Raw genomic sequence first — 18,000 nt, 5'->3', positions numbered from 1 at the left:
ACCCTACTTTTCACCATTAGATCTGATACACACAACCCCACCCTCAAGATTCTTAGAGAAGGCATTCTCCATTCCAAGCATTCCTGAATGCTTGTATCTTCTGGATCACACATGAGATGGAAAATTATCTATCTTGGTAGAACGCTTGCAAGTCAAGTGCCAATGCATTTCCCCCACTTAGCTTAAAACTGAAGTAATCTGTATACATCTCAATGCTTTAGATGACAGTTTTGGTATTTTAAATGATGATCTCGTTTAAAGTAGGTAGTCTTCTTTATCTTCTTCAATCAATGGATCATTATTGTATGAGAGATGTGTGTTCCAGACAACATCCTGGATATTATTAGAGTTCATTTCCCATCCTGTCTTGCAGGCTTTTAGTGCAATCCATTTGAGTGGCTTCAGATGAATGACTCCTCTTGGAGATGGCAAGGAACTAGACAGCACCTCAAAGTTCCAGCCCCTGAAGTACAATCCTTTTGATCATTAATATATTACAGTCCTTTCCCTCCTTTTTTAGTTTGCTAACCGAAAAAATAAAGTTTATCTTTTTTTTCTTTTCCTTCTTCAAAGCAAGTCCTTGAAAAATCATTTGTGGCTCATGAAACACTTCCTACTGGATCCCCCGAAAGAGGCACATAGCAAAGATCATAGCAAACAGCTGTAAAAGACATAAAACAAAAGAGAGGATCCTGGTTATTACAGATCAAACCAAATCCATTTTGTTACAGTTATAGATCTTCAAAGGGAGGCAAGGTTACACAAATAGTCATTATGAAGAAACTTTAAAATGTAATAGGTAAAAAGTTGAATGTAAGAGCCATATAAAGTAGGCATAGAAGGCATAAAGGACATAAAATAGTAAATTTAAAAGGAGTTCTGTATTAAGGTAAAGGTAAAGGTTCCCCTCGCACATATGTGCTAGTCGTTCCCAACTCTAGGGGGCAATGCTCATCTCTGTTTCAAAGCTGAAGAGCCAGTGCTGTCCAAAGACTTCTCGGTGGTCATGTAGCCAGCATGACTAAATGCCAAAGGTGCAGGGAATGCTGTTACCTTCCCACCAAAGGTGGTCCCTATTTTTCTACTTGCATTTTTTACGTGCTTTCGAACTGCTTGGTTGGCAGAAACTGGAACAAGTAACAGGAGCTCACCCCGTTACGCGGCACTACGGATTCAAACTGCTGAACTGCCGACCTTTTGATTGACAAGCTCAGCATCTTAGCCACTGGGCCATGGCGTCCCTAAAGTTCTGTATTAGAGCCATATAAAATATGAATATGAAGTGTGGATGAATGTGGATGTAAGCATGGATATATACAGATCTGTCTGTCTGCCTATCTCTATGAAAATCTAAAGTATTAGAAGAATATTATGGAGTATGTATCTATATGCTATGTCAGAGACTACATTTATGTATAATATGGCAAAATAGGCCACTGACTCTAATTATAACAGAAAGGTTTAGCTATACTTAGCTAAAGGAAAAAAGGGAGAACCATTGGAAGAATAGGTCTAGGATTCAATCAAAGACTTATCAGTTTTATCCAAAAGAAGAATTTTGTATGGAAATCATTAATACTTTTCTCCTGATTCAAGTTTGTATGCTTTTTTTTAAAAAAAGGGTGGGGAATTCTGTTCTTCCTTAGTCCCCAAGAATTTTGGGGCCAATTGGCAAATTTGCTTCAAAATTTGTCTGCTTAAAAAAATTACTAAATAACAACTTAAACCAGCTGAAGTAATACCACTCCTTTCCTTAATTGTTTTGATCGCCTCCCTGTGAGGCAATGATCAAATTAAAGCTTCTGTTCTTTAAGAAGACTTCCTTAGTTGACTAATTCCAATAGTTTCTTCCACCTCCTTTTCCTTGGTTCAAATAATCTAATGAGGGATGAAATCATGCTGTGACATACATTTAAGTACAGAATCACCAACCGCTGAGGGTTGCTCAGGACCTCCTAAGCCAGGATGGTTCATCCCTGCAATATGTGGAGAGTTATGCAATCCCATCGAATCTCAATAATCTGCACAAAATCCTAAAAAAACTACTAAACTGACCCGTAAGTGAATGCAGGAATAATTTTCCAATGAATGCTAAATTAGAAAAGGGAATCACTGCTTTGTTACCACACATTTTTATGAAGTAAAATTGACCTCATCTCAAACACATGCGTTTGGAATGAGTGAGTATGCTAGGCCTAACACCAGAGGGCAGTACAGGACAGTTGTTTCCCAGCACGTATAAACACTTCAAATTGGCAACTAGGATTATAAAGGATTTTCAGTGCCTATTCAAACTTCAGACTTCCAAACCAGCTTCCAAACTAATAAGAAGAGGGGTGCAGCTGTTTTGAGTGTCATACCTAACTTTAATCAATTGATTTCTCAACCACCAGGTGCTTTAAGGAATGCTAGTGAAGTGCTGTGTTCACAGAAACCCTAAGGCACTTACACTGAATTCGTTTTTCCTCAAACTTGGCAATTGTCTGATGATTCCCCAGCCAGGGGAATTCTGGGAGTTGAATTCTACACATTTTACAATTACCAAGTTTGAGAAATACTGCTCTAAATCATTACATACCCATACAACGAAATTCACATAACACCCAGAGACCAAGCCCAACACACATGAAAATCCCCAGACACACCCCCACCCACCAAAATTCCCCACCCCTAAACCACCCAAACATCCACACAGCAGACCAAGTAATGCTGTCCAACAGGTCACTGATGATTAGTTCATTGTTGAGTGTAATTATAGCTCTGGGAGTAATTGTAGGAATATATAATATATTCCTACAAGTAACTTTCCGACTAGAAAGGAAAAATTCAGATGAGAGGCCTGTGGTGGGAACATAAGGAAAATGAGGCATCTTTTGTGGCCAGGAGGATCCCAATTTGCATTGTACCTCGATGGCTAAAACACCAATGGCAAGAGCTCCTGCAAGATACACATAGGTTTCAAGGGAATTCAGGATCACAGTGTAGCAACCCTGGGAAGAAAGAAGAAAATCTATCTTGAAGTAAATGTTTATACAAAGTGAGTGTGTTCAATTAATAAATTACTAAATTATATAACACTCCAGACTGAGGAGACACTGAGCAACTTCCATTCTCTTCTTTCAGTAAAAAAAGATTAAAATAAAAAAGCAATTACAACAAAAGAATACATATTAATAACAGAATTATTAAAAACAAGTAACATGACAAATGATTTATTTATTCTTCATTCATTAATCAAACAAACATGTGCCGCTGCCCATCTTACAAAATGTGAGCCTGGGCAGTGAACAATGAATAAAAACAGCCAATATAAAAATATAGAGTCCAAATTTATTCATTATAATCATATTTTATAACATTACAAAGAAAAATATGGGCAGTGAGGAACAATCAATATTCATACACAACCCAAGACTCGAGCTTTCAGCAAATCCCAGCTGCCTTCCTAGGCTATTCTAAAAGCCCACATTTTTGTAAGCTCTCCTAAAATACAACAAGGTTGAGGCCGATTTGATCTCAGGAGATGAACTATTCCAAAAAAAAGGGGGTGGTTGCAACTGGGAAGGCGCAACTTCTTAGACCCTCTGGAAAGTGGTCCCTACTCATCCTTATTGAATGGGCAGAAACTACAGGAAGCACAATTTGACAGTTTAGTTCTTGTGGTCATCTCATCCTAGTCTAGATTGATAAAGTGGAACAGTTAAAGAGTAACCAAGGTAACAAACATGACTGAACAAGTACTAAGTTACAGATAAATTGATGAACAATGTTCATCACAATGAACAAGGTATGAAGGAAAAGAATTCTGAAAATATTTCCCCCCCACACTTTGTTCAGGAAATGTTTGATTGGACTTCTAAGTTTAATCAACTAGTTTTACATTTTGAAAGGAACCTAGATCAGAAGACAGGTTGTAAAATCTCTATGATGCTTAAGCTGTTCATGTGTGCTTTGTGAGTAGAAGCACAACTGCAAGATTCGTTGGTTCATTTTCCACTATTCTGCAGACATTCCCTATGCTATAGATGCATCATCCTTTTTGAATATTAGTCTTATTGTACAAAAAAAGGAAGTTTACCCAAAGAAAGGATACAGTCTTTAATCATTCAGGTAAAGAATCCTATCAAGGCAGGAACTTTTTGCACCATAAGTATTATAAGTATTTTGATCATCTCTTTACCTGTTGGTTCTGATAGACTTCCCTTCCTTTCAAACATTCTTCTTTATTGATGAATGCTGCATCACGAGACTGGAGCTCCCGTTTACAACAAGCTTCAGGAATAGCAGGATAGGAATCCAGAAAAATGGAAAGAGAGGTTGCCTCGAAATCTTCCGGACCATTGACACCACAGCACCCAAACTAGCATGTGTGAAAGGTGTTCAAAGGGTTAATACTTGTGGCAGAATTAGGTTGCTTTCTAGGAAATCTGGAGACATATAATAAGCAGCCACCCAAATAGGATTTCTGAACGTATAAACTGAGGATGTAATTTGAGACTTGATGTAAATTTCTATTCCTTCCTAAACATTAGAATTTTCTTTTTTTAAAAAAAACAACAACAACAACAAAGCAGGTATATTTCTAGTCATCATGGATATGACCCCAGCTTCAACATATGTTGAAATCCTTAGTTATAAATAAACAAATCAAGAGAGTGTGAAAAGCCTGAGACTTCGGATTAGCTTCCGACAAAACTGCCTGCTGTTTTCTGTGTTTATGAAACAGAAAACTATTGTGTAAAATAAACAACTATTCAGATTGTCTAATGCTATAATATCAAAAATTATATTTTCAATATCTTAACCTCTTTCACATTAATTGTAATATGGTTTGTTTATTTTTGTCATTATACAAACCCATCCAGGAACCAGGTTTCTGTGCTTGTTCGAGAAAATGTAATATAAAAATCCCGGCATAGCATTACATATGGACTTGCATATGTTAAGACCCAGCAATTTCCCAGAGGAGTGACACAATTAAAGCAACAGCAATAACAACCTTCATTAGAACTTAATGAGAACATTTTCAAATTGCTGCCTTTGATCCTCTGGTAGTGCCAAACGAGATCATTTCCATAAAATAAGGCACGAACTCCTTAATGGTGATATCTGACTGAAAATTAACTAAATCAGGAGCATATAGAACAGCTTAAATATCAGAATTTAAGCAGCCTGGCACAATTAATTTTGTTTGGTTTTGTTTTGCAATGAACAGAGAACAAAATGGGCACTAGGAAAGCTACTTGGGAAAAACCGCTGTTGGTGGTCTTTCACACACATATCCCATGGAGATTTATTTCATTCCTTCAATATCTGGCAGACTTGCTTTCAATTTTTGCTTTACTTCTGTTGAAAACGACTTCTATATTTAAGAAGCAGGAGGTGCCTCAAACTCAAACCTTGCAGATCCCCAACCTAGAGGAATGCAGCCCAACCAATGCATAAAGACAACAAGCTGATTGTTCGAATGCCAGTCCTATAAATGGTGTCAAGAAAAGGGTAGAAATTTGCAATTGTCACCAGCTCACCTTTTCTGCCTATCTCTTATGGTTAGAGCACTTGGCCACATTAGGCTTCTCTTTGGGCTACTCATATCTACTTGGAAGAAAGTGTCACCACTTAATAGAAATTATTTCTGAATATAGAGATGCAAAATTTTGTTCTGGTGCTGTAATAGCAATAACACTTACAGTTATATACCGCTTCACAGTGCTTTATAGCCTCTCTAAGCAGTTTACAGAGTCAGCATATTGCCCCCAACAATCTGAGTCCTCATTTTACCAACCTCGGAAGGATGGAAGGCTGAATCAACCTTGTGCCAATGAGAATCGAACTGCTGGCAGTTGGCAGAGTTAGCCTGCAATACTGCATTCTAATCACTGCACCACCACGGCTCTATAATCTTAAATACATTCCCAGAGTGAAAATCCTATTGGACATGAATAGAAGCATTTATACTGTAGGATGGTGAGCTTTCTATTCCCCCCCCCTTTTGCTTTTCTTTCCTATTCTGACAAAATTAATTATGTTTTCATTCTTTTGTGCAACTGCCAGCCATGGTTTTTATATAAAATGTGTGTCAATTTTGTTTACCTTTGAGTCAAGTTTAGCTCCTAGTACTTTCATGTCTATGGTTTTCTTGGCAAAATTTCCTAAATTGCCACTTATTATTATTATTATTTGGTGGGCAGGATTTCCCAATATAGTCTAGACTACAATTCTGGGATTTCCTGATACCAAGCAAACATGAGCCAGTCCTGACTCCGCTCGGTAATTACGATAAAAAAAAATCCATATCAGGATGCATTAAACAATCAAGTACTTACTGTGATCATGACTGAGTTCCAGGTGGAAGAAAAGACGTCTGATTCATTGTTCCCCTGATAATGCTTTTTCAGTTCCTTGGTAAAAAATTCTCTGGTCAGCTGCAACAAAAACCATGCACAGAAGAGAGAATGAATGAATCCATGCCAGAACTTCAATGCAGGGCTGCATTTCTATTCATGGTAATAGGACTTGAAAGCAAGATTTATAACACAGCTATGAGAATGTGATGGATTAAGCCTACATGGTTAGATGATCCATCCAATGGAGATGCATCCCTGAATTCAAAGCTAGGTAAAGGGAAAAAGTGACATGACAGTGGCCCTTAGAATTTCCTTCACATTTACAGCCTTTTCACATAACACATCAGTTATTACAACAGCATTTTACAATTTCAGGTGCTGGCATCTCCAGGTGGTTTCCTACCTTGGGAATTCAGTAGTAAGTCAGTACTGAATGCAATGGCCAAATCTTGGGGCAGTTTCTCATATTCCATGAAATTTTCTACTCCTTGTTGGATATGATCTTAATTTCATTTTTAAAATTTATTAAAATTTTCACTAACCAGCATCCAAAACATAGTTTATTTTAAATGTATAAGGCCTCCTCTCCCCCCCTTTTTTTTGCCTTAATCTCTATTTTTGCTATGATTATGAACATAAGCCAGAACACAAAATTAAGAGTATAATCAATAAAGCAAGTTGACCTTTTTTATTCTTTGCAGAATAGACAAATTTTGGAAATTGCTGACATTTTCATACAATTTTTCAAAATCATACTTTTTTGGAGACACAGGCATTTTATTCCGCAGAACTGACCATGTTTTTCTTCTGTGGCTCTGTTATGTGCCTTTCTAACATCTTCATAAGAATTGGGAGCACAGCCAAGCAAAGTGGAGGTTAGTATTTAAAGTAGGGGCAAAGGAAGAGGAAATTCCACTGTTGGAGTGGACTTTCTTCAATATTGCTTATAGAAACAAAGCTAGAAGTAAAGTATCTATGATTGATCTGCCCAAATAACTATTGAATTTTTTATTGCCATATAATTCCCTCTACAGTTATGAGTTCCATTGTAAATACCCAGGTAAAATAAGAAATTGCAGTGCTAGCATTTGAAAGTTGTTATTAATTCCATCTTCAGAATCTATAAAGAATGTCACCCATGAATTGAGGATTGACTTCTGGTATGGTAACCACATGGACAAGTTCATGTAGGTATTTTGGAAATAATAAAGATGGTTTGCCATGGCTTTCTTCTCAGATGTAGGGTTGGTGGGTTTTTTTTTTTTTGATTTTTTTTTTTGCGTTCTACTCTACAGTCCTGTGATTTCTCATGCAATATTAATCACCCTCTTCTTTACTTAGCTTTTTCCAGATCTGTCAAGGCTAGCTAAGTGCTAAGACCTCTCTTAATCCAATGAAAATATAACACATTTTAACAAGCCTGGCAAGATATTTCTACATTCACAGCAATAAAGGGAATGTACACTAATAGTTCAGAATTAACAAGTTGCTCTTGGTTGTTTTTTTTTTGTTTTGTTTTGTTTTGTTTTGTTTTGTTTTGAATCACCCTGGGGGGGCAGTTTTATTTTTTATATTGTTTGCCTCAAACACATTATTACTAAAATTAATGGCCCCTTCTGCAGACCTCATAGGATTTGCTGAGAACATATGAAAGCAATATCTTAAACATCTTCAACAAGAGCAGCTCGATCACTCTTAAACGGAAATGCTTATTAGTCAGACTGGACAAGAATATTCTCTAGAGAAATAAGCCAGCTCCATTAGGCACCTTGGGGTTAGGAGGTGGCCCATACACACACTCAAGCATTGTGTTTTCCTTTCCTTCTTTTGCATAATTTACGGAGCCTGGACTCCCATCCTGTGGAGGCAGCCACCCAGATATTTTATTGATGTTTGTCTCTTTCCTAAGCGCAGACTTTGAAACTAATATTACAGTTGGTAAGAGTCCCAGTTGGCTTCCTTTGACCAATTCTAAACAAAAGACCTATTTGAATATAAAGTGAAACCTTTTGTTTTGACAGGCAGGATCCCAATGGAAAAGTTGGAGGATTGTATGTGTGATTTTTATGAGATTCGATCTAAAACAAAGTCTAATGCTGAAACTGTAATGCCAGGAAAATATTCCATTCCTTTTGACTAGTAGAACATTTAGATTTGCTCCACATATTTTACAAAGAAGGGTAATAGAGTTAATGGCCATTTCAGAAGGCTCAACAAAAATAAAGAAGTAAACATTGTAATACTGATTAACAATTGTTTTTCTTCTTTTTAGAAGCTAGAGTTAGACTAGGAAGGTTTTTGTTCATTGTATTGTCAATGCACAAAGCATTTGGATTCACGGGTGATTTTACTTAAGCTTTTGCTAATAACGACAGTGATTAGAAAATTAGCTGAATAGTTGACAGAATAGTCTTTTCCTAGAGATGCAGATTCCTTCCTTTTCTGGTTAGAAAGCAGAATGTATTTCTCCTCCTCCAAGATGTTCAGGATAATGAAATAACAGAGAGTTAGAGCAGCAATAGGGGGAAAAAAAGCATGATTCCAATCAAGTAGAGGTAAAAGAAACAAACAAAAAGCAAATCTGATTTTTATATTGTATTGATTCAGGGGACAAACTTCCACACCCATATAATTGTCAGCAGAGATTTATTAAGCAGCAAAAGTTTCTTCCATTGGAGCCATAGATCAATGTCTTGCTGGCAATCTATTGGGTCATCTTCATTGTATCTATATCCAGGGGCAATTTGGGCAAAATTGTTAGCATAACCAAGAATATGAGACTAAACATGATTGTTTGATTTTGACCATCCTGCCTGATGCAAATATATTAGGTACAAATTTTAAGAACATTTGTTACTTTAAGGAGGCTACTAAAAGACCTGTTCTAACAAAAGGATCACATAATGGTGTTAACGTATGGTAGTGTTATGTCTATATATAATGTTATTATGTATAAAGAAGTTTTTACTGTAAACTTCTTTATTAAAAATATGCAATACATTTAACTTAAGAAATAGCTTGATATCAATACCTGGGAAAATCCTGGAAAAGATTATTGAGCAGAGGATTTGTGAACCCCGAGAAATGAACAAGATGATTACTAGAAGCCAGCATGGGTTTGTTAAAAAACAGATCATGCCAGAAAAGCCTTCTTTGATAAAGTGACTAAATTAAAATTTAGTGAATATAGTATATTTGGATTTCAGTAAGGCATTTAACAAAGTAGACCACACTATCTTGATCAGGGTGGATAAAAATCAATGATTTTTTTAAAAAAATAAAAAAAATCAGATTTTTTTATTTAAATCGGATTTTTTTTATTTTTATTGAATTTATTTTAATAAAAAACTTTTGGGGTAAAAATCTATCGTAAGATAGTTTTCTATTTAAGATACATAAATAATTTAGTTTATTCAGCATGAAATGGAGCTTAGTTGTGTAGCATGAGGCTGTATATTCTGCAACACTGGGATTATCGGTGAGTCAACAGTGGGTCAAAGGAGTAGCAGAGTTGACAGTTGCTCCTTAAAAATTATGATTTAAATTGAGTTGATTTAAATCAAGCCTTTTTACTAGTGATTTAAATCATGATTTAAATTGTGATTTAAATCAACTCGATTTAAATCAAATCCACCCTGATCTTGATAAAATAGAAAAATGTGAGATAGATAATACTGTCACCCAGTGGAATTCACTGACCAATCGCACCCAGTGTGTAGTCCTTAATGGAGCTACATCTACATGGAGAGAAGCATGCAGTGATGTACCTCAAGGTTCTGTCACTGGCCCAGTATTCTTCAACATATTCATAAATGATCTAGACGAAGGGATAGAGGGGAACTTATCAAATTTGCAGGTGATACCAAGCTGGGGGAAATTACTAACATTGTGGAACATAGACTCAAGATTCCAAAGGCTCTTTACAGACTTGGGAATTGGGTCCTAGCCAACAAGATTTAGTCATTTGGTGAGAAAACTAAGGTCTTGCACTCAGGCAGGAAAACCAAATGAAATATAGGTAGTATCTGGCTACCTATATAGAAATGTGCTGCAACTGCCAGAAAAGCCAATGTAATCTTGGACTGCATTAACAGAGCGATAACATCAAGATCATAAGAAATGATCATGACACTTTATACTGCACTAGTGAGGCTGCACTTGAAATACTGCATTAAGTTCTCGTCACATGATACAAAAAAGACACCGAGAGCCTAGAAAATGTGCGGAGAAGAGCAACAAAGATGATAAAGGATCTAGAGGCTAAATCATAACAGGGATGGTTGAGGGATCTAGATATATCTAACCTATCAGAGAGGAAGATTAGAGGGATATGATGATTATCTTCCAGTACTTGAGGGACTGGAGAAGAGGGAATTGACTTTTTCTCCAAAGCACCAGAGGGCAGGACAAGAAGTAATGAATGGAATCTATTAAAGAGAGATCCAACCTAGAAGTAAGAAGAATTTTTCTGACAGTGAGAACGATTAAGCAATGGAATAGCTTGCCTCCTGGACTTGGGGGTGGAGGTTTTCAAAAATAGACTAGACCATTTGACCAGTATGGCGTGAGGTCTCCTGCCATGGCTAGGGGGTTGGACTAAAAGACTTTTTGAAGTCCCTTCCAATCCTATGTTCTGATATGCTCCCATTTATCTACACAGAATACTCACTCATTTCATTGCTTTTCCCATTTCTAAATAATCTATAGTGTTCTCTGTTTGCGGTAGAATTGTATTTACCCTATATTGCAATGCTTGTCTCTGTGAATACAGAGTCTTATTGCTCTTACAACTTCTACTTAGTTAGTCAGAAGTGTTCTTACTTATATCAACAAAGATGATTAGGGGACTGGAGGCTAAAACATATGAAGAATGGTTGCAGGAACTGGATATGTCTAGTTTAATGAAAAGAAGGACTAGGGGAGACATGATAGCAGTGTTCCGAGATTCCAGGGGTTGCCACAAAGAAGAGGGAGTCAAACTATTCTCCAAAGCACCTGAGGGTAGAACAAGAAGCAATGGGTGGAAACTAATCAAGGAGAGAAACAGCTTAGAACTAAGGAGAAATTTCCTGACAGTTAGAACAATTAATCAGTGGAACAACTTGCCTGCAGAAGTTCTGAATGCTCCAACACTGGAGCATTCCCAACTTCTTTAAGAAGATGTTGGATAACCATTTGTCTGAAGTGGTGTAGGGTTTCCTGTCTAAGCAGAGGGTTGGACTAGAAGACCTCCAATGTACCTTCCAACTCTGTTATTTTATTCTATATGATGGCAGCATGGAGCCTACATTTAGGAATCGGAAGCCAGCATGTTGAATAACCATTAACCAAGCCGACATCTGTCAGTGGCAAATTTTCAAACAAGTAGTTACAAATAAGGAATCTCGGCTAATAGTCAACAGCATAATAAATGGGGCACAATTATGAAGTGGATGGAACTATTTATTCAAAGAAATCATAGTCTTGCTACTCATTGACAAGTCAAGGACCTTTTTTACAGATTTCTCTGTCACTGCCTCATTTTTTATTACATTAAATCTATTTGGGGACCTACACTACAGTTGTGTGGGTCTCAAACTAGTAATACCACAACTTTTTGAAATTATACGATACATGACATCTGCTTTTGATCTGTTTCAATATTACTTTAAGCCTAGATTTAGGATAGACACATTTTTAGTCTTTTTGTTAGAAAGTGAGCAATCTTGTTTCTGGTAGAGCTGTCACGATTATACTATCCTTCTGGACCACCTGGCTGGTATAAATTAGGGAGAATGAACAGAAAAGTTTCATTATGAAGTGGCCTGTAAATAAAATAAATAATGAATTAATTAATGAATACACAAGACCCAATTTCAAATTGTTCTAATTCTAGTATCTATTCAGCAATACTGGGAAACTGTTGTCGGTTACACTTCCTGAGTTATAACCATGAAAAAAGTCATCAGATTTTTTTCATGCAGTGTTGCTATTATGCAGATGACATAAAATTATTTCATTTTTCATATGAGAGTTGTCTCAGTGATTGCACTAACAAATTGGGTGCAGTGAATACTTTATCCTGTAAAATAAAGTCAGCTCTCCCTCTTGCTGTTTTTCATCAAATCCTGATAATCATTTTATTTCAGCAGGAATTTTTATTCTAATGTTTCTGTGTATTGGTCCTTATTGCTGGCCCTTTGAGGTGATTGCTTTATATTATTCTTTTTAAAAAGGGATGACAATTTTAATATATTATAAACTTTGGTGAATGGTGTCCTTGCATCAGAAGCATGGGATACTCACCCACCCACTCAACAGAATGCTTTTTAACACAGAATTATTCCTGATCCTCATTTTAGAAGAGTATAAAGATATACAAAGCGAAGGGCCAGCTGAACCAGAAAGAATCCACGTTTGAATAGAATGTAATCTTTTATGCTTGCCCAGCAAATGACATTTTCTAGTGATCATGATGAATAATGACCTTAATGAACTATTTCATAATTACACAAGTCTACTAGAGACCATCTGAATACAAAGTTGCATGGAAGTGCAATAGCATCCTAACATGCAGTAGCACAATGATGTGCCAAAGATCAGATGAAGATCAAAGAGCAATTGATGGATAAAGGTACCAAGAATCAGGGCCTTAACTTCTGTGATGAAAAACTGTTCAAGAGCTAGATACTTCCCAAAATTGTCTTTAAAAATTGTGACAGTATTCCATGAAAAGATTGATGAAATCCATCTGGACAGAGCCCGATAGTTTTAGGGTATACAGAAGAAGACAAAGAGGAATCCTGTGTCAGTGGTGGGTTTCAAAAATTTTTCTACCGGTTCTGTGGGCGTGGCTTGGTGGGCATGGCTTGGTGGGCATGGCAGGGAAGGTAAAATCTCCATTCCCTCCCCACTCCAGGGGAAGGATGCTGCAAAGTCCCCATTTCCTCCTGATCAGCTGGGACTCGGGAGGCAGAGAATAGATGGGGGCAGGGCCAGTCTGACGAGGTATTTACTGGTTCTCTAAACTACTCAAAATTTCTGCTACTGATTCTTCAGAACTGGTCAGAACCTGCTGAAACCCACCTCTGCCCTGTGTGCATAGTGGGAGAAGTGTGTAAAAGCATATATGTATATAGTGTATACTTTCTTCATTCTATAGTTTGCTAGTTTGTTTTCTACTTTTCCCTTGCTACTGCTCTCCATACCTTTTCCATGTTGGGGAATGTATCCGGAATCAAACAGTTACAAAATAAGTTTTGGTAACTGATTACTAACTTAAATAATCTCTGTTTATATTAATGGGAAAACCTGTGTCAATATGTGCCTCTAATTAGTTGTGCTAGAGCTCAGAAATGCATAGTGTTCAAGGTACAACTGTATTCAAGCTTTGATTCCAAAAATCTACAATTGTTGTACTGTTGTCAAACTTGGTGATTGTGGCATCAAGAGCAAAGATCCGAAGAGGGAAGGAAATACGTCCACGATTAATGTATATTCGCATGCGTCCATTTCTGATCTGATGACACACTTCATTTATGAGCCACGATAGTGCATGGTTAGAGTGCAGTACTGCAGGCTACTTCTGCTGCCTGCCGGCTGCCTGCAATTTGGTAGTTCAAATCTCACCAGGCTCAAGGTTGACTCAGCCTTCTGAGGTGGATAAAATGAGGACTCAAATTGTTGGAGGCAATATGCTGACTCTGTAAACCGCTTAGAGAGGGCTGTAAAGTGCTGTAAAGTGGTATATAACTCTAAGTGCTATTGCTGTTAGAATTAGAGAACACTGACTTAGAGAATTAGAGAACACCACCCACAATTAATCAGTTTTCTTTAACAAGTGCTGTAGTGGTAGAGAAGGATACTCACTACTTCCTTCCAGGTTTTCTAATTTCATTTTTTTATCTCCTTTTTATTTATAGTGCTACTATGGAAAGAGGAAGAACAGAAGAAATAAGTTGAGAAAGATTCCTCAGGCCCAAATCTGCTACTACCAAAGCTCAGCCCTATTACTAAATGATCTGGACATGGAAAGACAGGTGGGGGCTGTAGCAGAAAAATGCTATTGAAGAACATAACCTTGAAAGGTGATCCAGATTATTTGGTTCACACCAACGTTTTGCTTTTTATTTCCACAATTTTTTTTTATGACAGCGATAGGATTCTTTTAACAAGAGAATTGAAATATCTGCTTGGCCTATAGTTAAAGTAAAGAGGACCAACTGAAGATAATACAGGAAAAACTCAGAGCAGAGATTATAGCTTTAAATTACTTGGTTGATCATAACCAGGGAAAAAGGAATTATATTCAAGTATGGGCTGACGGATATTGTTTCCCCATGAAGGCAGCACTAAGTTGGAAAAATCAGCTCTTTCTCTGCTAAGCAATTATTACAAGTTTTTGTATAATAGAGAGAAGGATTTTGCAAATTTCTAAGACTACCCATTTTGGGAAATACTCCCCGCCACCCAGGAGTATCCAGTGTGATTTAGACTCGGTAAAACGGATTGTTCAACATTTTTGTATCATAAATTCCATTTATTTTAATATGCTATTCTTCTTAATGACAGATCAGGATGATATATGCTATAAATTGGACATCCCTTACTGGAGTTTCTATAATTCCTTTTCTACATCGCTAGCTGTGTAAATCTGTTATTTAAATTTCATTAAATGTTTAAACTAATTGCCATTTTCTTCCCTATGGGGCCTGATTTTTGGTACATCCCATTTATATATATACACACACACATACATACACATATATATGTGTGTGTAGGTCTTTGGTTATTCGGGTGTTCTCCCGCGTAAAATTGGAAGTGTCTTGGCGATGTTTCGACGAAGTCTCATTCATCATCTTCAGGCTGGTGTTTTCGGCATCGTGCTTCTAGGAGCAATGGGAGGCTGGTGTTTTCGGCTTCGTGCTTCTAGGAGTTTGCTCCTAGAAGCACGAAGCCGAAAACACCAGCCTGAAGATGACAAATGAGACTTCATCGAAATGTCGCCAAGACACTTCTAAATTTATGCCGGAGAAAACCTGAATAACCAAAGACCTACATACAAACACCCGTGAAAACCTCAGAAAATATCTATCTATGTATCCATCCATCCATCCATCCATCCATCCATCTATCTATCTATCTATCTACTACCAGAAATAAATAAAACTAGTTTTGAGCCTGGGAATCAGGGGTGAAATCCAGCAGATTCTGACAGGTTCTGGAAAACCGGTAGCAGAAATTTTGAGTAGTTCAGAGAACTGGCAAATACCACCTCTGACTGTCCCCAGAGTGGGGTGGGAATGGAGATTTTGCAATATCCTTCTCTCAGGAGTGGGGAGGAATGGGGATTTTGCAGTATCCTTCCTCTCCCACACCCGCCAAGCCATGCCCATAGAACCGGTAGTAAAAAAATTTGGATTTCACCACTGCTGGGAATCTATTTCAGTACATATTTCGCATCCAAGTTTTTGATGTGGTGACATTGCCCTCTTTCATTAAAAACAAAACCTTTCCCCAATTTGGTGTCATCCAGAGAAAATTTACAGACTGTCCAGTCATTCTGATCTTGGGAAGACTGGTCAAAAAGTTTGTTGTAATGCATTTGGAAATCAGAGACTAAAGAAGGCTGAGTTAAATCCTAAATCCTTGAAAGAATATACACTATAACCTGTTGGCATGAAATTTCAATTTGTCATCTTCCTGTTAGTTTCATTTTAAGAATTTGATTGGCCTGAGATAGTTTTGCTGATGGTTTTTCCATTAAGCAATGTGAAGTTGGCTAGAAGGGATTAAGATCTGGTTCACCGATAAGATGTCTGACATAAAGGACTGCAACGGAGACAAAGGACCTACAGCAATTCATTTTTCCCCCCTGCAAGCATACAATACAAGAATGAAGATAAGGTGCCTCAACCGGAGAAGGTTTGAAAATGCAAAATTAGTTTTCTTTTGTTTTGCGTTGAAAAACGAACTGAATATACACAGCACCGAGGAATATAAAACTGCAGTGGTCACAACCAGTAGATCACAAATAGTGCCATAGCACTCAAGCATCCAAATTGCCTTGTGCTCATTTTCTAAGCATAATATTATCATTGTTTCTCCTGTGCCTACAGAGTAGCAATTGCATTTTGAAAAATGATCACCAGGGCAGGGTTTTGCCCAGTATAGCTCTTCCCTTTCCTGTTGTTGAATCCCATTCTTCTTGCTCCAATTGGAATTTTGTTTTGCTTTCCTGCTGTGTTCCTGTACTCCACTAATTCAGTTATTTGAAACAGAGTCTCTGCTTGCCTGCTCCGCTGACTGTCTCATTTGAAATCTCAGCAGAGCACATCGCTCCCCATCTCCGTTTGGGTTCGTAATCTCTTCTTTCCCCTCTGCTATTAATTATTCAATTCTAACTATATTATTTAACCCCATGTAGTGTTGCAAACATTTTGGCTGCAGGATGTTGCACAAGATGAAATTGTGCTGCCTTGCAAAACAAGGGAAACTGTGTTTATCAATTATTTCTTCCTCAGAGGGGGAGATGGGCTATGTAGAGAGCAGCATTAACCATAATAACACAAGACAAGCTAGGAAGCCATTAAGAACAGGCTGTGAAAATGCATCAACAAAAAACAGTGCAGTATTCAAAAAAAAATTATCCACTTATCTGAATATTTTAATATTCTTTAAAGGAGATCTATTATTTCAAAGTACAATTAATTATCTTCTCTTTTCTATGGCTACCAGCATATTTTGGTGTGGCTACTTTAGACAGGGTGAATGATATTATCTCCTTCCTCCTTGATAATCATTCCAATTCACTCTAAAATTTCATATATTTTCACAGGAAAATATGATTATTTTTAAAAATCAAACAAAAAATGGCCCAAACTACATGCAAACTCATATGAGAACATAAGAGATCCTATTTTGGAAGTACCTAAGAACTGTGGTATAGACCAGGGGTGGGTTCTACTTTTTTTTTTTTTAATTTGATTTATATGCCGCCCTTCTCCGGAGACTCAGGGCGGCTTACAATGCGCTAAGCAATAGCCTTCATCCTTTTGTATATTTATTCAAAGTCAGCTTATTGCCCCCACAACTGGGTCCTCAATTTACCTACCTTAGAAAGGATGGAAGGCTGAGTCAACCTTGAGCCTTGGCGAGATTCGAACCTGCAGTAATTGCAGGCAGCTGGTCTTAATAACCAGCTTAATAACAGGTGCCTTAGACCACTGTACTACCAAGGCTCTACTTACCTTTATTATTGGTTCACATTGTGCCCGAGCATGTGTGCGCTCTTCTGCGCATGCTCAGAAGCTCCTGCACGTGCGCAGATCACTTTTGATGACATCCAGGTCAGTGGGCGGAGCCTCCCGCTGGTTTTACTACCGGTTCTTGCGAACCGGTCTGAACCGGGGGCAACCCACCATTCGTATAGACACCATACCTATCATCTTTAAAATAACGGAAGAGGCTGGTTTTGACCACAATCCAAGAAAATGGTTTATGTGATACAGGATATTGAAGTGCTAATTAGGAGCTAATCACTCCAATCATCTCATCTCCATTCAATTTAATCAGGCATTGTACTCCACAATATTATCACTATAATTTCCATTCTTTCCTTGTTCTAGATTCAGTGAGTAAATGCTCTGACACAGGTCTACAATATATTCATACT

General features: G+C 37.4%; 1 protein-coding gene across 3 annotated transcripts in view; it reads right to left on the bottom strand.

The window, feature by feature from the left end:
• Positions 1-401: 401 nt before the first annotated feature.
• The window catches only part of TSPAN18 (tetraspanin 18), a 208,354-nt gene continuing 190,755 nt past the window's right edge, over positions 402-18,000 (bottom strand). For all 3 annotated transcript variants that reach the window (XM_070936110.1, XM_070936123.1, XM_070936116.1), the window contains 4 exons: positions 6,327-6,425; positions 4,181-4,360; positions 2,907-2,990; positions 402-661 (listed from right to left, as the gene is read on the bottom strand). In XM_070936110.1, the coding sequence (XP_070792211.1) occupies positions 614-661; positions 2,907-2,990; positions 4,181-4,360; positions 6,327-6,425 (411 nt within the window). In that variant the 3' untranslated portion in view covers positions 402-613. The remainder of the gene's footprint in view (positions 662-2,906; positions 2,991-4,180; positions 4,361-6,326; positions 6,426-18,000) is intronic.

This window comes from Pituophis catenifer, unplaced genomic scaffold (assembly GCF_029215685.1).
Source record: "Pituophis catenifer annectens isolate HBS135680 unplaced genomic scaffold, rPitCat1.0.hap2 SCAF_1, whole genome shotgun sequence".
Lineage (NCBI taxonomy): Eukaryota > Metazoa > Chordata > Lepidosauria > Squamata > Colubridae > Pituophis > Pituophis catenifer.
Note: the sequence above shows the minus strand (reverse complement) of the source record. Positions and strands in the feature narration are given on the sequence as shown.